The 26,380-nt window shown below is 43.3% G+C and overlaps 1 protein-coding gene across 1 annotated transcript; it reads right to left on the bottom strand.

Moving 5' to 3' along the window:
* Window positions 1-650: 650 nt before the first annotated feature.
* Window positions 651-25,585, bottom strand: MOGAT1 (monoacylglycerol O-acyltransferase 1). Its single transcript, XM_075158172.1, has 6 exons — window positions 25,372-25,585; window positions 14,770-14,948; window positions 14,146-14,347; window positions 11,237-11,411; window positions 7,499-7,698; window positions 651-4,357 (listed from the first exon to the last, which is right to left on the bottom strand). The coding sequence occupies exons 1-6, from the start codon at window positions 25,463-25,465 to the stop codon at window positions 4,203-4,205; spliced, it is 1,005 nt and encodes a 334-aa protein (XP_075014273.1). The 5' UTR covers window positions 25,466-25,585; the 3' UTR covers window positions 651-4,202.
* Window positions 25,586-26,380: the final 795 nt, after the last annotated feature.

Raw genomic sequence — 26,380 nt, 5'->3', positions numbered from 1 at the left:
AGCCTTTCTCAGGCTTGGGAATTCATACTTGTCACTGCCGGTTAGTATAAACACGGCCATATTTTTAAAAAAACCTAAAATACATCACTGTTGTAAGGTGGCTGGTTTTCCTCTTCCTAACAGACAAACACAACACTTTTTTACTCCAAGCAGCTATTTAGTTCCCCAGTTCCTAGAGTTAAGCAGAGCTTCTGCGGGGTTTATTCTTCTTTCTAGGGTACAGATACTAAGACTTGGACTCCTTGATGCAAGTTTCACTTAAAAGTCAAACATCTCCTTAAACTTAAGTTGAATTCAACTCCAAAAGCTATTATTTCACCAATTCCTCAGAGGGGCTGCCCACTCTCCTGTGCTCCGGCTTCCTGCGTCCCCTTGGCACTCCGTTTCTGGTTGCTGCCGCAGCCCAGCCCTTCCCTGCCGTGGATCACTTCTTCCTCAGACCCTTGGGACTGCCAGCAGGAACCTGGCCTCAGGTGATCCCTCAGGAGACTGCAGCAAGCAATCCATCCATTTCTCAGCATGTTATGACCACAGCCTTATAGCTAGTCTAGTATGACCTCCTGAGTTCACTCAGGCTCCTAAGGTCCGAGGGATGAAGCCCTTACCCAGCAGCAGTGACGCATATTTGAATTCCAGTCAACACAAGCACACTTTGGTACAAACCTTTATTATCTCACACCTCCTTGCGACAGCTATCATTGAAACAACTGACATTCATACTCTACAAGTACCACAAAAAGTAAAAATTTTTACCAAAGTAAAAATTCTTGAGGATTGACTTTCTGTAAACAAAATTTGGCAGAGAGATGTTCACCCACAAGGGAACAGGCAGGCATTGTCACCTTGAGCACATTGGGGAGGCAGTGTTTGCACGGTATAGAGGCAGAGTAGCTATCTCGTTGATAGATGACTAGCTTCCCTGGGATTACCTGCGTCGTTAAAAGGCACAAAGAGAAACACACCACCAAGCAGGCCCCAGTAAGTGTGGACATCCCACCAGAAATCTGAGCACCGCCGGATTCTTCTAATCAGAGCTGGGGAGGGGGGTGTCACCATTCCTACTAGCTGCTTTGCTCTTGCTTTGTCAAGCATGAACCGCAACGGAAGACTGCATTGCTACTTACTCTAACAAACATGGGAAGCCTCCTCGTGGCTGCCGCAATGGTAGGATCGGTGCCTGCACTAGCCACAACATGTCTACAGCTTCCAGGGCTCTGGCCTTTAAGCTCAGTATTACTACGCTAACTATAGTATAGTGTATATATATGTGTAACTATACTACACTAACACAGAGGTAAACATTTCAGATGACACCGTGCCTATCAGGTTTAGAGACTGATATTCTATTTTAAAATAGTCCTAGATACAATAGACAATTTGTTAATAAAAGGTAGTTTGGAAGGACCATCATAAGCAATATGCAGCAGTTATTGAGCAACAATATACATCTAAGTAGCTTGGAGATTTTGTTTTCTTTTTTCCTCCATCTTCCTGTGTTACAAAGCAATGAAAATTTTAGTAGTCAGAGTAACACAATCCCTGTGCCAGTTATGGATGGTATTCAAAGCCCACAAATAATTTTCTCATGGAATTCCGAGGTAAGCCTGTTTGTAGGGTACCCTCTGGACCAGATAGTGCCACGAAATCAGTATCCACATATTCCCTAGAAGTTTTGGCTAATTTGATCAACAACAATCCATTGTTACTTCCCAACCTCAACCCAATGCTAATGCTTTTAAATTTACATCCTGAGCTTCTATATCATTAAGGTAATAGGAAAAGAGCAGACTGAGAATGAGAGGAAATATCTCATTAGAGCAGATGATCTAGGAGAGAACCGTCTGACACAGACTCCAAATTCTTTCATGAATAATCAGCACTACTCCTCAGGGCAGGCAGCAAAAAAAAACAAATCCAAAGGAAATTTCACACAGCTGGCTAAGCAAAAATGACTACTCAGGGCTCATCACTTACTACAGTCCTCGGGACCCTAGAGACTTCTTCCCAGGTATCAAACCTGCTGTGTTTGACCTCCCTAGACACATGCCCTTCCGAGAGCTGAAACAATCCTGATCTTAAGCTCGTGTTAAACATGCACAGTCACAGTGCTTCCTCCTCTCAAGCCCTGCTCCTAAAACCCATTTCTGCTGAACGATGAGCCACCATTCGATATTTTCTCCTTCAGAGATCTTAACCCACGGAAAGATGAACAGAGAGCGAGGAAGTAAGACGTCTACACCGCAGTGATCATCAGGCAGCAAAAGCCTGGGGAGGGAAAGCAAGCACACGTGGCACCAAGAAAGCTCAAGTACAGTAGAGGTGAACTGCAGGCATGCTGACAGCAGTCTGTCAGGGAGGAGGGGGCATTGCGAATTCCAGCCCTGGCTCCCAGAAAGACATCTGTCGTCCTACAGAAAGCAAGAACAGGATTCACTGGCTCAGTGCTGATACGAATGACAGATAGGCACTAGAAGGAACAGCCCTCCTAAAGAAACCAACTTGTTGCTGGAGGTTTTTTTGGAGCTCATCAGATCAACATACATCCACGCTGCCTGGAAAATACTTACTCGGCTTTGGGGCTTTGGTTCATGAGGAGTCTGCTCCATAGGAGTCGAGATATTTCCACTTTTCTTTAAACACCTTCATCTTGCTAAGATCTTTTCGTTCCAGAGTTTTAACTTTTTCCCAAAACTGCATTTCTTCTAAGGAGACTCCAGCCCAGCAAGCACACAATGTGTCCAGTGCCTTTGTGGAGCCAGTGCTGCTATTCCTGGAGCACCCCAGTGCTGAACTGCCCCAGCTGCAGGTGCCCCAGGCTGCCTGACAAGCCTGTGCGTGTCCTGACAGAGCACCTAACTGATGTAGTACTCAGGCACCAAAACTGCTTAAAGCAAACCAAACACTTCAATAAAACCAGATTTGCAAAGTCCACATGCAGATAGAAAGCATTTACAAATACAAGGATTTATCTTGTAAAAAATTCAATCTACTATAATTCTCTTCACACACCATCATCTCCAAAGACAGGCATTTTAACTGAAAAAGAGTTTGGCTAAGATTTTTTTTTTCTTTTCTTAAATGGCTATCCACGTTTAGGATAAACCTTTGCTCAAATTTAGGCACCTAGTTTGTACACAAAGCACCCTCTTAACCTGCTGCACCCTAGAGTTGTGCTCACACTGCCTTGGCAATTACAGCTGTATCACACTGCAGCACAGCTTTCCACATACATCTATCAGTGGGGAAGAAAAAGGCATATATCAAGTACGCTTTCCTTGCTGAAGTTTCAGAACTAGACTGAACAAACTGGGCTCCCCTTCGTTCTGTGGAAGTGCTTGGCATATGATCATTTTTAATTTGCACAAAATGTAAAGTTCACATGATTCCCCCACTAGCTTCCTTGGTACACTTCTCCCGTCCTGTGCCTGCCATCTCCTCTGAGGCTGGAACTACCAAAGCAAGCTGCTTCGAACTACCAAATAAACCTGCTTCATCTTCCAAACCGACGATCCAAAGCACAGCTTGTCCAAAAAAGTCACATCATTCAGTGCTTCCCACCACCCAGCATACACATGCAGACAGAAAACTCAACACACAGTTCTCCTCCAAAGAGAGGGTTTGCTCTGCTCCCTAACTTGGGCAAACCACTTTTGCTGACATCCTATTCAGGGCAGAAAGCTCCTATTTATTCTTGAATTCACATGTAAATGGCTTATAATAGCCATCTGCTGAAAACATACACCTTCATTTCTATGGAAGAGCAGCAGGGTTTTCTGATATTCAGAGAACAACCTGATGTCATGTTTGACACATGCTGGTAAGTCTCTCAACTTTTAATGAAAGACTTCTCGGGTTTATACTTTTGCTGCTTGTGATCTCATGCTGAGGCAATTTCCTCTGCTCAAGCTATGGTTAGGTACCATGGTGGTAAGAACATCTGTATGGAGTCTCTCATTAGCACTTCTGGTACGGGTGAACCTAAAAGGACAACTCAAAACAGCACTGGCTTCGAGGCTCACACTCTAAGGGCTTTTTTCTTCCCCAAGAGTAAGATAAAAATCAATAATCACCTAATAATCCCTTCTTAAAATTATTCCTTACACAAGGATAATTACAGATTGCAAAATACAGATTGCAAGAAAGACATCTTTCAGCATACACTGTTTTTTTCCATAAGATTTGGAATTACAAATTGTAATTTGCTACTCGAAGATGAGAGATTTATGCTCAGGGATCCCGTAATTTCTTTTGTGTTCTTCAAATAATTTTTTTAGTTTCTGTAGATACAGTGCATGTAGGTGTTCAATCTCTTCAGTGGTGGGATTCAAGTTCCGTTTTACAGGGATGGGGCTTCCCACTGTAAATCAAACACAACAGCAGCATTAGCTTCATTGACGTCTCCTTTTAAGTAGAACTGCTCTCCCTCCTGTAACAGCTCCACCACAGCTCCCAGCGAGGTGGCAGAATCACAGCACAATTCTCTTGCCCTGGGGCCTCATCCTGCTTTTCACAAACCTGAGCCCTGGGTCTGGTTCACTACTTCCTTTTGCTCAAGTTCAGATAAAATGCATTTAAACCCCCCATCTTTTCCGTTGGCAGCAACAGAGCAAATGAGAAGGGGGTTAAGCTCTAACTTGAAGGAGCAGTTTACACTTCAACACACAATCCCATGGGCTATGGGATTGCCATCAGGGTAGTACTCCACAAGTTCAAAATAGCATTTAAAAAGTGTACCTTCTCACGGTCTTCTGTTCTGATTTGAATACTAAAGGTATCCAATGTGAGGGACGTGCCTAAGAGGACAGCGGTGCCCTCAACCACACAGCCACATGAACAGGACTGAAGGAAATACAGACATCTTCCGATTTATTCAAAATGGGTATCGCTGCACCAGCGCCAGAAGTGCTGTTGGCTACCTCAGCCTAGGGAGCGGTTGCACGTAAAACCCCCAAACCCTGTAAGGTGTCTCTGAACCATCCGTTGCCCACAAGTATCATTCCAGCGGAAGTGTTCTCCAGGCACTGCGCAAAGCCTGCTACCTGCTCTGTTGGAGCGAGAGCACGAGAGAGCATGGGAGGTGATTCCAGGGAAGTCCAGAGGGCAGCCGCCTCCTCCGCAAAAAGCTATAGCTAAAAAGCCTGCGATATGCTGAGAGAAGCTTCCCATGATCTCATGAAGTTCACACAAGTCACTACAGACTTTGGCAGCTGTTTTTGCACTGGAGGCACTGAGAGCTCAGCAGACCCGACTGAGATTACAGAGGAAGTCTGTAGAAAAGCAGAGTTAAAAGCACCCCCCAGGAGCTTTTACAAAGGCACCTGAAAATCCCTTTCAACAGATGTTGCCACTTCAAATTGGATGGTGTTGACTAAAGGGAAGGGAAGTCTCGCCAGAACCACAAAGGGGCTGATTCTGCATTTTCCTGCTGCAGCTTCAGCTGCCAACAGCGCTCGGGCCCTACATGGTGCTGAAATTCAGACTTTACGTGGCTAGGGGTGGGAACCCAGCCCTGGATTAAGCAATACCTTAGGGGGCGTGAAATCAATACATATCCAATACAGGACTTCCAGAAGCATGACTGGAAACGCCAAACAACCCCCAAAACCTTCTGCAGCAGTCTCTTCTCCCAAGAGGGGAGATTTCTCATGGAATTGGAAACTACACTCACCTTTCTCATTTTCTGTGCAGCTTTAAGCAACCTGCTTTATTTGATATTTTAGAGTTGATTCTATTTCTGAAAAGCAGTAATAATTTTCAGGAAAAACAAACGTACTCGCCAAGCCCCAAACACTCAGACTTCACAGACCTTCGTTTTGCTGAATTGCGTCTCCTCGCTTTATGAACCACAGCTTCTGAACCAGGAAGAAACTCGCTGATCCCTGGCCATGTTGTCAACACGGCGAACTGGCTCGGGTGGAGCTCAACATGACTCTGCAGCTTTCAGGCGCTGAGCTAACACTTTCAAAGCTGCTTGAGCCATACCAAGACACCCTCCCCCCCAAGAATGCAGGGACATGGTGACAGCTTTCAAACATGAGGAAACAGAGACACCAAAGGCAAGGGATTTCTTGAATTCATGCAACAAATTCTGTTGCAAGACACTAGTCTTGCTGATTTGAAGCGCTCCCGTGCTTGGGAGCCATGGACCACCTTGTCCTTGCAGTAAATATTACAATGAAGAAGATTTGCCTCGAAGAAAGACATTTTAAGCTTCAGAACAGTCTTGGTGTCATCAGCCCAAGAAAAAACCGCAGAAAATACGTTGCTCTCATTCCAGTGCTTTGAAAACTTTTTGGCTTTAAAATAAGTGACATTTTTAGCCTGTGCACAATGTGGGCTTTAAAAATGAAATATTTTCTAAAACATTTAACTATATGCACTAAGATACAAGCTGCATGAAATTTAACATAAAAAGAGGTACATTTTTGTCTTAAACGTTTTTATTTGATCCATACTAAAGTCAAATCATCCCTCCATTAAAGGGAGGGCCTTCTTAAGTGTCCCTTGTGGAATACCAGAAAGCTCAATTTACTTTTCTGTAGAAATAGGCTTCATTAGTTCACTCAGCTCAGAACCTGTCTAAAAATGATTTAGCCAAAATATATAGACAGCCAGCTATTCCCTTCGCATGACGCCCAGCACAACTTTTTTTAAAGGTGTGGTTGTCAATAGCACTAGTTAAAGCCATTAAAAATCAAAAGACATTCAGTCCTACACTCCAGTGAGAGTAGACAACCAGGGATGAAAGCTTTTGGGGAAAAAACTCTCTTCCAAACTGCCTGTCAACATGGCATGCACGCTCTCTATTAAACATGAACGGATCTTTCCATGAGGAAAAAAAAGGAAAGGAAGGAAACGCCCTAGGGAGCTGCAATGCCATCTAAGCAGCAGCTGCTGAAGGGCTGCGGCAGAGCTGCCACAAGGCGCCCTCTCCCTTCCCTCCTTTGCCTCTCCCCGGTCCTGATGAGCATCGGGTCAGGCCCGCACCAGCTCCTTCCAGCAGCCTTGCTCTGGAGCACGGCTGCGGTGGCCATGCATCAGCTGAAACACCCAACTGCCGCCTCTCTGCGGGGCTAAGAAATGAAGGTGCTGGGCATCTTACAAAATAACTGCAGCAGCCAGAATCCGCAGCAACAGCTGCAGAGCTGCGGCAGCCCTCTGGTACAGACTGGACAACCCCCTGGGTTTCCTTGAGGACTGCTGAGGATAGAAGCCTGTGAATAACTGCGAGTAAAGAATAAGATTTGACCTGGGACAGAAAGGAGAAAGGGGAAAAAGAATCCCCTCTTTTAATTGTGGGGGGACGGGAATTTAAAAAAAAAAAAGAAAGGAAATATTTATTTTAAACCTCACATACTTGCTTTACATACTTGCTTTAGATGCACAGTAACCAATTGTTTCTGTTAGAACAGATTCATAAATTTACACAGATACTAGTAGCACACTTAGGCACTTTTAAACATTTGGAAAAGCATTAGGAAAGGCACAGGGAACTTACCAACAGTATGAATAGGTTGCCTGTAAGGTATTAAGCCAAAACTGTATTGAAATACTCCTCTAGCATGAAATAGCGGTAAAGCAAAGCCCATTATCTTTTGCAACTTCTCCTGTACATTTCTGAGCCATGAACCTTTGGGGTTTGCGACTTGCTTGAATAGTTCATTTTCACCAAAGGAAAACACTGGGACCAGATGAGCCCTGTAAAACAATGAACACACTGAGAATCCCACATCAGCCTGCACTTGCACTGCGGTTCACATCAGCAGCATGGAAATGGTTTCACAATAACCACCACAGAAAGCTTTGGCAGCTCTAGACTTCATCAGTAACAGTCATTCAACTCTTCCGATATGCAGCTGCTTTGGGTTTTTGCGGTTTAAAAAAAAAAAAGTGATTGGCATATAATTAGCAACTAGTTTTTGGGCAGTATTTAGCTGGTTGCTATCCATCACAACTTTTTATGACTGTTCATAATCAGAAAAATGAATAATTGTATATATCATAATTACAATTATGATCTTATCCACCATTATTTCAGCAAGTCCACCCTTGTTCCACTGCGTTTTCTCCCTTGGCAAGCAAAGAAGCCTCATCGCTAACCTTATAACGCCCCCAGTTGGATGGCGTCAAAACCAGATCATGGCCTTCCTCTGCCTTTTGACCGGAGTAATGCACGCACTTGATTTCAGCACAAAAACCGTGATAAAAAACAGACATCCTTACAGACATGAGTGCAATGCCAAATTCCTCTGCTGTCCAATTCCCAGTGAAATCCTGCTTCCTCCAGACTTCTTCAAAAACACTAGCCTTAATCCATTATTACCAGAGGTCAAATCCTACCCACAGAAATTATACTAACTCACTTCGGCTCCTGCACAGCCTAATGAATTCTCAGTCCGTTCATGAATTGGCTTGGGAGGAAAGGCACTGACTAGCTCCTGGACAAACAACTTAGGCTGATGGAATCAGTGCAGTTGTCTCCAACAAGCAAAAAACCCACTATATTTAAAACCTTGATTGCAGTATGCTTTTTGATCTTAGTTTCATTAAATAGTATTCTGCACAGTTTAAAGAAAAAAGAGCAGGATAATCTTAAGCAGTCTCTGAAGGATACAGAGATGTTCTATTTGCTTTACTTAAGTCTTAGCTTCTATATCTTAGCTCCATTCAGCCCACACTATCTTTGAAGAAAACCTTACTGTAAAACAGCAGCATTGCTGTAATATTGTCGGGATGAATTACTGCAGAGCTCTGAACGTCTGAGGAGGATGCACTGAGGACAGAGCTGGCTGGGACGTACTGTGGATAATCAAAACCCACCTGTATGGAAAAAACAACTGCTTCTACAGATTCTCAAGCCTGAGAACCCACAAAGACTATCATTCCCACTCACTATTCTGACTGGTGTCTGCTCAAAGGTTCTTTCTCAAATAGAGCATATATCACCCAGCCACCTGTAAAGGAAATATCGGAAAGCCTGGTACATACTGTGGTTGTGTAAATACTCCACTTTTTACTACAACACTAAGACAAACAGGAATATCTTGTGGTGCAATAGCACCCTGAGACTGTGGGATTTGTTTAATCTGGTAAAGGCTTTTGCAAGATGCTCTGTAGGAGGTTGAGACATAGAAATAAGTAACTCACGATTGTGAAACTAAAGATAAGTTAGCTGATTCATCATTTGTTTCATGTCTTTAGGATTTCTTCACTTCATATCAGATATCTGTACTACCTTGGACCAAAATGTCTTTTCCAGAAGTGCAGAGGACTTTTGCTGACATATTCAGACCACATGTGACAAGTTCCTAGCTGAGCAACCACAGCCTCCCTGTGCTGGCAGTACAGAAGCCAGGGCCAGAGGGCACAGGTCTCCGCACTGCCCCTTCCTCTCTTCGTGTTTGATGCTGCAGATCAAAAGCACCAGAAACATATGCAGGCACTGACGGCAGGTAGTTCTTCTCATCCGCCTCCCGCAAGCCTCCCTTGCCCTTTCACTTCTGCATGAGTCGGAAGCTTGTTTCACATTTTGTTAATCGTTAGAAACAAAATGTTAAAACCAGAAGCAATTACTGGATGCAGAGTCTTCAGACAAGAGCTCAGGACTGCCGACAGTGCTGCAAGAGCTGTAACGGCTAGAGTCATACTGTCCTACTGTCCCACAGCCCTACTGTATAGAAATGAAGTCAGGATTCCTATGCTTCACGTAGAAGCGGTTTTTCTTGCCAGTGCTCAGATCCGGAATGACTTGTAGCCTGGTGGTTAAGGAGACCATGTGTGAGGTGTAGCTTTCAAGTCACTTGGGCAGAGACAGGCGTTATCACCCTAGTGGAGGGCTCTAGACAGCTAAGCCTCTTTCTTAAAGAGAGGACCATCATTTGAAACAAAGGACTTCATAAGCAAAGAAGCGGCTATTCCTGTGTTTTGTAAATGTCCCGATCTTCTTGTGTGTTGGGGATGCTTTTGAAATCAAGGCCATGAGAGGCACAGGTGTATCTAGTTTCTCAATCCAAATCAGTTTAGATGAGAGATAAACACCAAGCTTTGTGATCTGACAGATCAGATATCTATGGACATGCTCAAAAAAAAAAAAAAGCACCTAAATATTCTTCTAAATCTCATGGTTAAAAAAATAAAAGCTATTTAGGATCCCACGGGATTAATCAGCAGTTAAGCACAAATTGAGTAAAGACTCATTTAGGCACTAAAGTCCTAATTTAAATACACAAGTGTAGTTTCTGTATTCAAATTAGACTAAAATATTACTTTCCATCGGAGAACAGGTCCTTTATGAGACTTCTAGTGATATGTATAAGAAACCCTTTTGGAATATTTTGACACAGAATAGTTTCCAGAAAAAATGGACCTTAGCATCCTGTGTAAAAACAGAGCTCTTCTCAGAGACCACCTTTGTTCCAGTTAATAGCTTAAAAAACTATTACAGATTTCTCAAGACTAATATATTTTTTCATTGCTTCGCATGTCAGTATATAATCCTGGGAGCTGTTCAGAAAGCTTAGCAGGAACAAGTCATTGGTTCCAATATTTCTAGTATGCAAGACATATAGACCAGTCCAGCACAAACACAATAGCTTATACTGTGTAAATCACTCAAAAGATATTAATACCATCTCTGTTTAGTTACACACTGATGGCTGTTTGATAGTAAAAAGCAAGCTAGTTTTTCTTGAGATTTTCACCAAAAATTCCCAGAAACTTACTTTTGCAAATAACAATCTTCAAAAGAAAGTTTTTAGAATAAAGGTGAAAAATCTTCCTAAACCAAAATTTTCAGTGATTTAATAAAACAGGGCTAGCTTTCTAGTATTTTTTTTGTTTGCTTAAAATGATGAGAAAATTCTATCTTAATATAACTCCAATTTACAGAACAGGAAACAGAATGTCTGCTCCACTCAGCAATAACAGCCAAGGTTTACTAATATTGTTTCATAATTTGTAGTTTTTGCTAGTGCAAAAAACAACTGGAACAGAACACCAAAATATGCTAATAACACCTACTGCTTACAAATTATGAAAGTCAAAGGGAGTTTTCAACACTCCCAGATTGGATCTAGGTGGACAGACTGGCTCCTGTGCCAGACATCTGCACGTTCTTGGACAAGTAAGTCTTTCAAATTCTAATGCTATGAGTTTGCTATATATAATATGAACTATATTTAAGAATCAATCTGTATTCAAAGCATGCTTACTACAGCAGCCCAGATGGGAAACCTACCCATGTTTCAAGGCCATTTTAATAAAGCCTTTCCTTTTGAGGATGTTCAAAGTTAAACTTCCAGGATGTGCATTCAGAGATTCCTCTGCTCCTCCAATCACGATGACGGACGCGTGGCCGCCTCCTTCGTTATTCAGCACATACGAGACGCTCTCCTTGGATGCAGAAACCATTCCTTCAGGAGCAAACATTTTAAGAGTGACTCGCTAGATCTTCATGTACAAGTACAGCGGAATTTAAGAAATATTTTAAAATATCTAAACGATGTTTCAAAATGATTACAGCATAGGACAGGGTTCAAAGATTTGGGTTCAGCCCCCTCACTCTGCAACAGATTTGGTCTTAGGTAAGTCCTTTGATTTCACACTGATGAACTAAATGCTGTTTGCCTACCACAGGAACTGAGAGATCTTCAGGGAAGAGCATGCTCTTCTGCCAACTTAACTCCCCTTTAGAGAGGTTCTGTGCCCGAGAACAGAAGAGCTGAATGGCAGCAGATGCTGTTGAGAAGCAGCAGCTAAAGGCATGGAGCAGGTGCATATAAACACAGGCACAGAGGGTTTAACAGAATGAATAGAGGACTTGTTAACTCAAACACGGATCTACGGTGCCAAGCTGACCTCGTTCGTTCTTTTCAAAGCTATAAAGCAGCACCTCCATCTAAGGCAACGGCACAACAGCGTCAGAAGAAGCAGAAAAGGCTCACTTGTACCATTCCCAATGACTGCATCAGCTCATTCTCTAGTAACCAGGATGTGGCACTCATCAATCTATTTAGGCTAAAATAGCAGAATATGTGAAGCTTTCCTGATCCTAATTCTTCTAATCAAAGCCACACTGCTGTACAAGCCTTTAACATTGACTTAGACCTTGCTCTGAACTTGGTGCTTTGGAAAATCCCCTTTCTAACAGATATGCATCTGACCCCTCCAGAGTTCTTTGTGCCCTAAGTTTTACTTCAAAGGCTCATAGTAGTACTATTTTTACCTAGAAGCCATGTTTAATTACATTGTGTTGAATTACTACAGTCTAAATGACAATCTAGAGATCAAGTCTAGTTTGCGGTGTTGTTTTTGGGGGGGGGGGGGTGTTTGTGGTTTTTTTTTTGTGGGGGGGAGGGCTGGTTGGGTTTTTCTAGTTTGGATTTTTTTTTTTTTTTTTTTTTTTTTTTTTTTTTAACAGGGCCAGTGTCAAAGCATGCTCTTTTGGTTGCCAAGCAAATATTTCATCTCCTGTTACCCACTTTCTTTTTTTCCCATTAGGGACATTACAACATGGATTATAAAAATCTCACAAGAAAGGCAAGATGATCGTGATGTAGTTTTGAGAGCTGGCCACCAAGAAAAAGAGCTTGCTCCTGGAGCAAGTTCAGAGACCTCAGTAAAAACTATTTCCATTTGCCGTACATGTCTTCACAGTCACTGTTACTCTGAAAAATGCAGCTGACCTGAGACTCACAAATAATTTGAGCGATGCTCGTTCACCAGTCAGCATGCATTTTCTCTGGAAGAGAAGGCAAGAGCCACTGTCTTTCCCCAGGACAAATTTACCTCCCTGCCGAAGCAGAGATGTCAGCCCGCCTGCAGGGCACTGCTCCCCACTCGCTCGCACAGCAGCTCGGTAGTGCTGCAACTGCTCTTCCCGCTGACGACAGCTGCGGCCTGGCAGGCTTCGGAGACAGGGAGCAAAAGACTAGGATATGAAACAACGTCCTAGGAGCACGGCTTTCAGTACATGGAAGATTTTGCAAGTGTTTTATGATTTGACTAATAACCTGCACTATACCAAAGGTTCCCTCTGGTTTATCAGCTACGTACCTGTGAAAAATGAGCTACAATGCTGACTATTCTTTAGCATGCTTTTTACTCAAGTTGTTTCTCATCTAGCAGGTAAGTATTTGTTCCTACGGTCAAGATACCAAAAACGTGTAAAGCTGACTTCCAGGTTAGGCAATGTTTAAATTGCCATCTTCCACCACTGCCAATCTCTTAACTTTACAAGCCTGAAGAATCCCCTCAGCAATAACATTTGCATGGAAGGGCATTCTCTAGTATTTTGAAGTATACAGAGATATGCAATTCTGATATTAACCTGAACAACATCCTAAGCATGTTTCTGTGAATGGAGTAGTTGCATAGCTTATCTGAAATCACAGCGTCTGTGTTGCAGTCAGGAACAAGAGCTAGACCTCTGTCTCCCAAACCTAGTCTTGTGCACCAGACCGTACTTACTCAGATGCTCTAGTTTAATGAATTTAAGTAAAATAACTCCTGTATTAAACCACTGTGGGGGAACACTAGTCCTGATTTCATTATACATTCTTCTGCTCCCCAAACTTTATTGCTTGTTATTTTTATCTTTTATTACTGCAGCACCAGTCATGAATATCACCCCTTTATGCTCAGAACAGAGGAAAAAAAGTTCCTGTCTTTAGAGTTTACATCTCCATTAAAATTACACAAATTTACAACACGGGACCTCATTCAGAAGTAGGTAATTAACTTCTGACTAGAAAGATATTTGTAATGAGGACTTTAAGCCTTTCGGGTAAGAGATTACCCTCAATTTGTTTTACAAGTGTCCGTGCAATGACTAAATAATGTTATAAATTAATATGCCCTTCTCTTCTTGTAAATAACTGGTACATCAGTACTGCTATCTCATAGTTCAAGGGAAAAACAGCAATTTTTTTCAGAAAGAAAAAAAAGCTCAGTGATATAGTTTAACAAAACTATTAACAAAATCTTTCAAACTATTTTGCAACAACAGTTCATCATAAAACAGAGGTTTCATTTAGCACCAACGCTGATCCTTCTGAAGTGAAATTACTTACCACTTATAAGTACAGGAATAGACCCTACATTTGAAGCAGAAGCTATAATACGGAGCAACATTCTGCTTTGACCTACCAGCACTCATTATGTATTCTCTGAAGAAGGGACAGCCGAACCAGATGGGCATGATATGAAGATATGGAGTAAGCCCAGGAAATAAATTTTTGAAACTTGGACCGGTGCAAAAGTTTCCGAAGGCTCCAGCTACCAGGACGCCATGAGGGTGAAAGCCAAGTAAGTAGTTGTGATTTGGATTCAGATCTGAAGTTTTTATAAGCTGAAAAATAGAGACAGTGCAGGACGTTATAATACTTACCTCAGAAGGATTCTCAAAAACAAGTATGGAGATTGCACATTGACGGGACACAGAACCGATGACAATTCATTTCCTTCTGAGAACTTTAAACCACTTTCCCGTTTTACAGCTCAACAAGTTTAAATAGTTGTGTCTCAAGATATCATGTCTAACATTTACCGTGCTGAGGCACTATCTTGTGACCCAACAGTCCAAGCAGAAAATCAGCCCCTGCCCCTTTTTGTCCCTAAATCTCAGACTTCCCATGTTTTAAAAAGAAGTTCACCCTGGAGTAAGTATTAGAATTTTACCAAAGATGAATCTTAGACATTTGTCCATGCTCATGGCTATTCAAGCTGCCTCTGTTCCAATGTTTACAGTTCTGTGAGAAACCTTTTACTCACATGAATGGGAAAGTATTCCCTAAAGTACTTCCAAACAGTCCAGCTCCTGACCCACTGGGACCGTCTGCCCCCCGTGCATGGCGTTTCCCAGTCGAGGTAGAGCCATAGCAGGTACAGAACAGCGAGGAACCAGAAGTTGCCCAGGATCAGGATCACGAAGAATCCACAGCAAAACTCTGCTACAAAAGACAAAAAAGGAAACCATAGCAAGCATTAATCACGCTTGTCTCCTTTTAAGACCTTGAATTCCCAGCCCTGATATTTTTATTATGGATGCTACTCAAAGTGCATACAAATTGAAGTTAGCTTATTCCACATTGTGTGAATGTTGTTACACTGAGGGTGAAACACCACAGGGGTATATCACCTCAGTCTATATTTCTTACTCTACTGACAGGGGTATATCACCTTAGTCTGTACTTCTTACTCTACTGCACAACCAGACACATAAACCTATGATGCTGGTTTACTTTAACAAAACAAAAGCATAAGCTGAGAACCAACACACTTGTCTTCTCCTCATGGTGAGAATGAACACTAACATTTGGTAGAGAGCATCTGGTTTACCTAAAATAAAAGGAGACGGCAGGAGCTAACAAAGATGTGATGCTCCAGTGAGTGAGAAGGGAGGAGAGCTAGGGAAGGAAAAAGGGGGAAAGGGGACCACAGCAAGATCTCTTTTCTAATGGGAATGATGTCAGGCAATCTTTTTCCCTTCCTGTTTCTTAATTTCTCTACCTATAAAATAGATAGTTCTATTCCCTGTGAAAAGTGCTCTGTGACTGGCCAAGAAGATACACTGGACAAGACCAAAACGATAAGAGGTTCCATTTCAGCCTCTAAACAAGTCACTGTAAATGGAAACTCACTATTGCTATGGGAACACAACAGCAGTTTTAAGTCCTGATACTTTCAGACCCAGGTTAATAAGAATTGTAACATCCTACCACAGCAACGATACATAGGAAGTGCATTATACCCAATTCAAAAAGCCAGAAAAACTTGTTTGATTAAACAGAATGTGTTACTCTGGGGCTCAAGCCTGAAGCAATTATTCAGGGAAACTCCCTATGGAAACAGTACCCTCGTAGGACTTGCAGAATTTTGCACTCTTGCAGCAGCTCAAGCAGCTATGGACGGAGTCGGCTGAAGCGCAGTGCAGCAGTACCTGCTGCTCTCCGCCCTGCAGCACGCCCTGCGGCAGCCTGCTCGCTCTGTCGTCTCGTGAACAAAACGCATCAGGCTCACGGATCGGAGTAATTCAGCAGATGCTGAACTCCAGGTTTGCAAGGGAGCCAGGGCTTTAGCATCATGTATTTATACAATGGCAAGCAAAACAGGAGCCAGTCCTCACTGGAAGTCTCAACAGGTAGAGGTGTATGAAACAGGCGTTTTTCTGTGATATTTTACAAAGCAGAAGTAATATTTTGCATGTCCCACAATTGACTGGCTTTCATGAGGGCAATATTCTGTTATGTCCTAATAGGAGTTACACCAGTGAAACATATTGAGCTAAATACGTAACGAAATAAGAGTCGAGTAAAAAAGTAACAGAAATACATCAGGCAATAATTTGGCTAACACAATGTAAATATTACCAGAACTGAGAACTTCGAAATAAGCAGATGGACCAACAGTAAAAACCACTCATCCTAGTTAAGATCAACTTCATTCAAGAGAGAGATTACTTGGGCATTGAAAACTCACAGCAGATTCCCTATACCAAGCAGGTTTCGAGCTGCTGAAATTCAGAGCTTAACTTGGCCTATGGGCATTCTTGTGTTGCCTCCAATCTGAATACTTATTTTTTCTGAACTTCTGCCAGCTTGCCCTTCTGCCTAGTTTGCCTGTGCCTTCACAGTAGAAATGGACATATTGTCATGGGGTAACTGAGAACTACTGCAGAATCCAGAAGCAGACAGAGCAAGCAAAGCTTGGTTAGATTGAGTAGGAAAGAAAGGGATGAACATTCACATTTCTGGCAGGGAATGAGCAGAAAAGTAAGGAATTGCATTTGCTCCGAGGAAGGGAGAAGGGAACAACCATAAACAAAACCAGAAGGAGCACAAAATCTACTGTTTTGAAGGATACTCCATTCTTCAGTATCATCAGGACACAAGCTCATTGCTTCCTGCTTAAACAGGCAACCCTGGTCTTGCACAGAGAAGCACCTCAGTAAGAGCTCTAGAAAAATACCACAGCTAACTGAGGCCCACAGACCTCCAAAGTCAATGTGGAAAACTCCCAAAAGCTGCAACAACGAGTTCTAGGGAACATCGTTAATGCAGGACAAGTAACACAGGTGAAAGATGACACTCAATTCCACTGATCCGGGGGGAGAACTGGTGGGAATCCCTCACCAGCACATTTCAAAATAGGGCACAGAAATATTTTAAGGAAAAGTCATTACCTGTTTTTTGAAGAACAGATCCTGAAACTATAGAAATTTCTAGGAATGCTAATCTGGACAGGATGCCAAGGTTCACGGTCTAAGTTTGAATAAGCATGAGAAGTTTTTTTAATTGCCATAAATCAATTAATTTCAAGTTGTCATGCAAAAATTGATAAGTATTTATATTTCCTACCCTTCCTTTCAGAAGGACTTTTGACTCAGTGCAGAATCACATGGCTTTTTACTATCGGTTTCCTAGCCAAATAGCTGAAAGGTGCTTTGGATCAAAGCATCCTTGCTGTAAGAGCTAATTAAATCAGCAGCGATAAGTGCCAGATAGCACTATTTAATACTATGCAGACAAACACACATAAAGATCTCACTGCTTTGCTTTAGCTAGAACACGTTCCTGCGTGCGTGTAAGGTATGGGGAGATAAGTATGCTGTCAGCACTTCCTAAGGGGAGCTCAGCATCTTGTAGGACAAAGCCAATTTATTATTGCATTCGCAATGAGACACACAAAGCAAATTCCTTTTACCATACCTCCTTATTATTTCAATGCATTAACAGCCTGCAAGATGAGTTAAACACTGATGACTCAAAACCAATGAGCCTGTAAACACAAACCAGTGTTTTCTCCTTCAGAGAAGGCAGTGAGTAAATAAATGGCAACCACTGTACCTAAATTCATAAACAAATTCCAGATAAAAGGTGAATACCTTGGAATTCAGCACTTTACTATATCACTGATTGCCTCCTTGGATGTAGTTCCAGTGTACACTGTAAGCATAATTTTTTTGCTTAAACTTGAACTAAAGGTTTGAAAATATCTCTGTGGTGTATTGGAACAGTGGGGGAAAAGGGAAACAATATGGATTAAAAGACCAGTCGCTGCCATGGGACTCTGAACATCTGGTTTGCCAGCCAACACTGGCAGACTTTACATCCCTCTTCCTCCATTTCCCCATTTACAACATGTGGATACTCATCGGCTGCAGGAAATGGATGAAAAATATTATATACAGTGTTAGCTAGCAGCACTGGCAGCCATCCTGCTCAATGACGTTTGAACACCTGATGCTTCACTCATTAAAGAGGCTCTATGTTTGCATCCGTGGGCACCAAATTCCTAAGTTAAATACCACTGAGATAGGAAGTAGGAAACCAGCACATTGGGTGAGGAAATACAGGTGATCCCAGCAACTGGAAGCTCCGAATGCATTTGCAGTTACTAAGGAGTCAAAAATGTTTGAGTAATATCTATCGTGAGGGCCACCAAATCTAAGACTGTCCACTAGAAGAAAAGCCTCCCATTACTCTCAGAGGAGTCACAGACCATGCCCGGCCAGTGCAGGTGTATCCTAGGTAGCCAGGGCACTCATCTCAATCCAACCAGCACTACGGGCTCTCCGTAGTACCCCACAAAGCCATGCAAAGCAGCTCGCACCGAGACCTCCTGACGATGCAACTCAGGTCTGAACTACGAGCCAGTTCCTGCTGTTTCCCACATGCCCTTAGCAAAGCTTTCTCTAAACACATTGTGCTCCTATGTCTTTAAATGAGCTGGAGACTTTCAGAGTGCAGCAATTTGAACCTCATCCCACAAAGGATGTCATAAACAGGACATCTTTATCCCACTGGCATTCTAGTGAATACACAGGTAGAGATGTGATTTTTAATACCCTACTTCTCTGGGCTTTGTGAGTCCAGGCGCATACCAATACACAAAGCAAGGCGAAAAGCTCATTTCTTACATCTACGCCCACAGGGGAAAAAAAAAAAAAAGAAAGATGGCATATTCTTCAATAACCACGCTGATGTACCTGCAACAGAACAGTCCTTTCCTCACCTTTAGTCTTCAGAGCAGCAATGCCCCTGAGCTGGGTGCCTGAGGAACAGAACATTGGAGGGAACACACAAGGAGAATTGCACACTGATGTCTTCATCCCCAATGGACATTTGCTCCTCTCTATTATCCCTCAAGGTATCACTGATAAGTTGATTTTCGCATTAAAAACATTATTTTCCCTGCTTAGTGGATCCTTTCATTAGGGGAAAAGAAAAAAAATTAAAGATCAGCCTTAATTTCTGGAAATACTTTCTAAATTATTTATAAGTCATAAAGAAAGAGATAGAAATTTAAATTAAATAACACATACAGCAAATGGACTCCAACAGTCCCACCAAAGGAAGACAACAAGGCAACACCTGAGAGGAGGCAACCTGCCAAGGGAACAGTAAGCAAGTTCATGCCTCTGCAGAGTACTGCTCTGCAGCTTTTACACAGAAAGTCTTTTTAAAAAATGGAGTCATAATGTTAGTACTGTCCTATTTAGAGCCTACTAGTCTGTGCAATTCTGTCAATATACAGTTTTCCACCAGAAGCACAGGAACTTGCTGCCGCTTTTTACCCATGGCAGATATGGACTCCCCAGCAAAGAACAAGCTGGGAATTTATTTAAACTAACTGCACTGGAAAATTGTTGAAGTCCACAGGAATTTGGTAGCCATCTCCAGGACTGAGGTGGTAAGGCGGTCAGCATTTGTTGAATACACATCACTCTCCTGTAGTGGAGGTCCTTTGTCAGTTTATTAGTCACAACTGGGACCCCCAGTCACAAGGATATTTGAGCATTCCTACCAAGAGAGCTGTATTTCAACATTATTATGATAACAAATACAAACCCTCGGGTGCCAAGGTTTGGAGGCTTGTTTGTTCTGGAATTTGGTTCCAGTTACCAAGCAAGCAGACCTTCCATTGGCAAATACCGACAAACTAGAGATATGGAGCATTAGGCACTATTGACTTGTAGATAGGGTGGTCTGGATATAGTAAATCCCAGAGTTACTAATTACCAAATCCCGAGACAGCATGCCAAATTTAGTCTACATATTTCCTGTTTCTTTTATTTCTCCTTAGGCATCCACTATCAGTTATGTTCACAGATAGGTTGCCAAGCCAGGGCCTCTGGCCTGACGCAGCACAGCCATTTTTCTCTTGTTTTTCCTCGAGAGATACAAACAAGTATACACAGAAACATGGTTAAATTCCCTCCCTAAGATGTAGGTAACAGAGGTAACATTCCTGGAAATACTAGTCAGTCAAGCATCAGTAAGTACCCTGTTATTCTCTGTGATCACACATCAGTCCCTACCCATGGGCCAGCAATAAGCTTCAGGGATAGATGAATACAGACTGACAAAAACAATACCAGCCAGCTTGCTAGGAAAGGCTCATAGAGCTTAGCTGAGTTTTCTTAGGTATCAAAAGAGAGTTTTTTAAAAAGGCTTTCAGGAAGAATGAGACCATTTTGGTTAGCCAGCTACAGCTGATGAATTAAATCAGCACCAGATAACAAAGCATCATCACATGTTTGGGGAAAAGGTTATTTTTTGCTTTAGCACATTACACTGACACCTGCTTTCTCAACACATAAGTCACTTATTATTCCAGCAGCAATATCTCACTCTGTGGCAAACGTTTCATCATTTCTATTCTTTTGCGGAAGCCAGATCCACAACTCAAAACTGTCTCCAGCCAAGTTCAATTAACAGAGTGCTTCATCCTACATGCTACATGCACAGAAGTTTAATCACTAGAGAACAGGATGTACTTTAATATACACCAATGTCTTTAGTATATTGTTTTGTGGCTTCATGCATTATTAAAATATACCTTTTATTACATACTGATTTTGTATTATTAAGTATTTTGCAAATAACCCAGGGGTGCATGTACAACAGTCACTTCCTAGGTCCCCAGTAAGGAGAAGACCAGCGTGCCACTGCTGGACCTAGAAAGTGAGCCATTGAAGATGCACCCTTCTCCCCTACTACCACCTTGTCTCAAAACAAAATCCTGGTGTCCTTGTCATAGGGTTAAACCCTCTCTCATTTCCATCTCTCATTGTCTGGACCAAGACACCGCCACTCCACCCAAGTTAGTTCTGCATTTGATTTTGTACATGCTCAAATTCCACTGTCCCTTTTCACATCATGTGCACAGAAGTTGGCAGAGGAGAAGCTCACCGACTCACCTTCTAGCTTTATTTTCTCCAAAATGCTGTCATTTGATTTCTGTACATTGAAGAGGAAGAAAAACACCTGCAAAGCAGGACTTAACCCAAATCGCATTGATTTTTCTTTGTTTAAATTGTTTTGCCTTTAAATGAGCCCTTTGACCTACCTCCTGCCTAAGTACTGATCACCTCCTGATACAAACTCACTCACGGATGTGCAGCACGCTTACATACCAAGGGTAAATCGCTGCTCAATTACTGTGCGAGAAACAGAAAACCTACTCTGGTTCCTAACAGGAGGATATCAGACATACTATTAACTGCAGCAAAATTAATTCAGTCAAAGTTCTTAAGAAAAATATTTCCAAGCTTAGAAACAAAGATTTCATGCTAAACACCAGGGACATCCATTGCATTCATCGATGGTGACAATTTCTTTTGTGTATATGTACCGTGAAACCTGCAGTACAAAAACGGGAGTGATGTAACCTGCTCTCGCCCCCCGTCGGTCCAGCAGCACTTACAGGCTTGGAGATTTCATTTCTCCAGGTGACTTTCTGCCTGGGGCTAGGCTGGACAACGGCACAGAGAGATCACAAGCAGGTATCAGCACACAGCTTCAGAGGCGGACACAATGTGGGTGCTGCATGAGCTTGGAATGGGGCCAGACCTGCCCTGGGACTGTCAGCCCCTGGCCAAACCGATGAACCTCTCCTAAGAGTAACTACAGGCATAAATCTACATCTATCAAAACTGTCTGTTTCAGCTTTTTTCCCCAAAGTAGGTGCTCTGAAATTGCAAAACGTCATATATTTGCTGTTTCAGCAGTGACACACTAATGACTTGAAATTATGCTTCAGCCTGAAGCTGTTTTGGATTTCTGTTTAATATGGCAAGAAACAGCATCATTTTAGCATTTCCTGTTTTTCAGTTTTCATAGCTTTAGTTTTCTAGACTCCAGGCTGATACCACTCTTCTTTTAAAAGAAGGAAGCCCATTTAAAACACTTTTCTTTTTCATGGAACTTTACCTAAACTATTTTAGCCCGCTGCACTTAGAGCACATAAGATAGGAAACCATATGGCAGTTTCGGCTGGCACACTGTGGGAAGCTGTTAGATGGGCATTTCTCTCGTCTAATCCAGAAGCTCTTAGATACGGATCACAGTATTTCAGAACTTATTTTTGCTTCTGGTGTCATGCCCCTGGATAACTAACAGAAGAACCACTGCTACAATGAGACTTGTCGTTTCTGCTTGAGGGTGAACTTTGGCAGCTTGCAGTACAGAGCAGGGAAGCACAGGAACTTGCACCCGGAATTTTAAAGAGGTTCCTTTTGTATGTAATGAAATTCTGTGCACATCTGTACAGCTTTTTTGAGGCAGAGGCATGTTTATTCTGCCTATGCTCTACAGCAGAAGCAATGTATTTGTAGTGCAGACCCAGCCCAAGCCAGTACACTGTGCGAAGAAACAGAACTTTCTTGTTCGTACCGTGCTACTGCAGCTATTTGTTCAGTATTCGTTAACTGATTTGCTCTTTCTACAAGTGGTGATGAGATTCAGTCTTCAACAACTATTGCATATATGTATTTCAGGCCAACTTGTGAGTAGCCTTTAGTCACACAAGCAAGAGGGCATCTCCAATCATCAAGTCCATGGTCTCAGAAAACCACACAGCATTACAACAAAGCAAGTCTGGAGAGCAAGGGGCAAAGACCAACACAATGTGCTTTTTACATTAAATTCAGCTACTCTTAAGGGTCTCAGCCAGGAAGATAAAACCCATGCTTGATTTTCAGAGTCTCCTATCCAAGTCACATTATGGATTCTAAGTTGTAATAGACTCACATTCCTCTTACAGCTTACTCTGTGTGCCAAGTCACGTTTTCACATGTTACTTCCCAGGTTTAAAGGATATAGTTACCCGATTCAGCTTTTCTCTTTCAGGGCACTGATTTTTAGAGTTACCTTACTTTATCTGTTAGTCCTGTCAGGTCATTTTATTAAGCTACAGCACCTCACCACACACCTAGATGGACAACTTTAGGAACTAAGCCAGTACCCTACTTATTCACTGCTCGAAACAGAATCCCTATATCTATACTATGAATCATTAGTTATCATATGGTGTTATCTGTTCATATTTTCACATCTGTTCATATTTTCACATGCAGACATTTTTACATAAGAAAGACTGAATCTACAGAAGATCTTGCTTGGTATAAACTAGTTCCTGCCATATACCAACCCCCAAACAACACCTACCCCTCCAACCTATCCTGTGATGAATTCACACAGTATTTCACACATATTCACTTGTACAGGGGCATCCCCTGCATGATTTGGAAGTGTCACTTTTGAATTCAAAAGCTTACAAATAAGCAATGTTTCCATACTTTGTCTGCTCAGCAGACAAGAAAAAGTCTGAAAAATCCAAACATAATGGCCATACAGAACGTCAGAAACCAACCCGTTTTTCACTTCTTTAAGTCATTTAGGACTCAGCCATCTGAATTTTCCTGGAGCTAAGTGAAACTTTTTGGCCAGATCACTCCGACTGTCCTATGACTGAAAGGGTACACCTACAAAATGACAAGGTCACCTTGGATAGCTCTAAAGATAAACATCCCCATGAACGCAGAAGCAGATTATTATTATTAGAATCAATTTGTCCACCAAAATTCGAGCATTCTTGCAAACAGATTTTTTCATGATCATGTGCACTCACTATGTTCAACATAACCAGCCATAAGACCACTTCCTTGTTGATTTTCCTTGACGTTTATTCCCAGGCAGCACCAGCTGCAGAAAACAGCTGCCTACTTCTCCTGCTGAACTGCAGCAAGTGTGGATTTTCTGCAACCTGATCACTTCTAGTAAGCACAGAAGGACGTGATTTTCTGCAGCAGCATTGTTACCAACCAGGCTAGGATAAAAATTGTTTCCTCCCACTGCCACTGAACTTCCACTGTATTATCATTAGATTGGAATAATGGGATATGCCAAGATCTAATTCAATAACAGAAAATTAAAAGCACAGGCTATTTACAATGTAGCCACAAACATGAACTGTTTATAGTCCAACCACGTTTAGAGGCAACATGAAACAGCCAAGTGCTAAGGATAAATTCGCGATGGTGCTTCATACCCTCTATGCTTCCCCCACATACCCAAATCTTTTACATGTAGGCTAACAACCTAAAAAAAATTGTCTGAAAGACACCAGACCACCATCTGAATGGTGCTACATTTGCAAGATATACAAGGAAGATATGCGCACATTCCTTTCCTCCTTGTAAGACCTAAAGCATAGACAATTGTAACACAATCGTAACAAATGTTCCACCATTTCCAGTAACACACAGGTAGTCAGTCGCTCTACGCCTCAGAACAGTTTTGTTCCAAACGGACTATTCAGCGACCACTTGCCAATTTACACAATCCATGGATCTGGTCCCAGAGAGTTAAGGCTTAGCTTACCTTATCAAGTGACTAATTTTATCAAGTTCAAGATAACTACCCATGAAAATAAGATTCGCTGCTGTGAATAGATGTTTAGTGATAGGAGTCTATTACGATATAAGGAAAATTCACTATAGAGGAATAATCAGTGGAAAAAGTTTACCAAGTAAAATTGTTAGGAACACTTTCTTAAAGAAAGTGAGAACATTTTTCATAAATTTACGAAGTAGCTGCATTTAAGCCAGTTCACTGTCAATCCTTACTAATTTTTGTCACCTAGTTAAATGATAATTTTATTGAACTACAGTATATAGTTATTTTACAAAATCAGTAACGAAAACAGCATTAGTCATGTACCAGCCTTTATGCTGACGTTCAATGAAAAGTTCAGTTGTCAGAAATCTAGTGGGCATCTCAATGAGAAGACGCAGTCACTAGCTTTTTAAGATCATATTTGAAAAAGAAGCCGTAGAAAGAAATAAACCCCCAAAAAAGAGAGAAAAAGCCATCCAAAGCTTTGAGGGAAGAGAAGACCCAAGCCCAGAAGCGCGATGCTCTCGCCCGCCCCGGGATAGCCAGGGAGCCACTTGCCGCCTGGATGCCTCTCTTCCCATGTGGAGCCACAGGGTGACACAGACCGATGCCTACGGGTGACGCTGGTTAAGGAAAAAGCCGATTCTTTCCCTTTTCTCTCTGGGGCAAGGGCAGGAAGGAGGAAGGCTGTTACCCAGCAGGAGGAAGGAGAAGATCCACTGCAGCACGGCGACTGTCTGGATCCTCCTCTTTAGGGGGACGTTGATAGGGGCAAACTCGACCTTCATGCTGACGGCGGGAGAGCAGCGCGGCGAGGCTCGGACCCGCCGGCTCCGGCTCCGGCCCCAGTCCCGGTCCCAGCCCGCCGCACCTGCCCGCCGCCGCGCCGCTCTGCCGCCGGCAGCCGCGGCCCCGGCCACCGGCGCAGGGACGCGCCCCCTCCCGCCGCCGGCGCTGCCCACGGCCGCGGCGCGGCAGCGGGGCCCGGGCGCGGCCCCAGCAGGCGGGGACGGGGAGGCGGCCGCCCCGGCGCAGCCCGCCCCGGGCCGCGGGCACCTTCCTCCCCCGCGCCCCTCCCCGGCCCGGCCGCAGGAAACCTGAACCAGCAGCGGGCAGAGCCCGGGCGAGGCTGCAGGCTGGGCGCGCCGCCACCCCCCTTATCACAGACGCGCACGGCCCGGCGCTGCCCCGGCCTCGGCTCCGAGCCGCGAAACGCCGCACCTGCCCCCCGTTCGAGTAAACGACACCAGGCAACGGAGGCGGAGGCTCCGCGGCTTTATTAGTCCGAGCCGCCAGCCCGAGGAGCCGAGCTGCGCGGCGGAAGCTTTTCTCACCGGGAAGCGCACGGCGGAACCGGAGAGCTCGGGCGGGTTTTCCCCTCAGAGCTGCCCTACCCCAGCCCCCCCGCGCGGAAGGCTCCGATAACTGAAGAGCTGATGGAAGCTGACCGAGAACCTAAAATCCCGGCGGCAGCTGGGTTTAACCCCTTCGTTTCGAGTTAAACCAGCACACGCACAGCCTCCTCCCACGCCCGGCACTCAAGCGGGGTGTCGGTGACCGGCATTGTCACACGAAAATCCAGTACGAGGGGAAAAAAACACCCCACCCACCCCAAAACTTGCAAAAGCGCTGTCCCGGGGGCACCCATTGCTCCCGCCGGGGTAGCGGGAACGCCGCAGCTCTCGCCGTCCAGCGCGGGCTCC

The sequence above is a fragment of the Calonectris borealis genome, chromosome 9, assembly GCF_964195595.1.
Source record: "Calonectris borealis chromosome 9, bCalBor7.hap1.2, whole genome shotgun sequence".
Lineage (NCBI taxonomy): Eukaryota > Metazoa > Chordata > Aves > Procellariiformes > Procellariidae > Calonectris > Calonectris borealis.
Note: the sequence above shows the minus strand (reverse complement) of the source record. Positions and strands in the feature narration are given on the sequence as shown.

Excerpts from the sequence above, each read along its gene's own strand:
- MOGAT1 (XM_075158172.1), bottom strand. The coding sequence starts at position 25,465 with ATGAAGGTCGAGTTTGCCCCTATCAACGTCCCCCTAAAGAGGAGGATC. Across the intron at positions 14,949-25,371 it reads CTTCTCCTTCCTCCTGCTGG|CAGAGTTTTGCTGTGGATTC; the intron begins GTAACAGCCTTC and ends TGTCTTTTGTAG. Across the intron at positions 4,358-7,498 it reads GCAACCTATTCATACTGTTG|TGGGAAGCCCCATCCCTGTA; the intron begins GTAAGTTCCCTG and ends TTTGATTTACAG.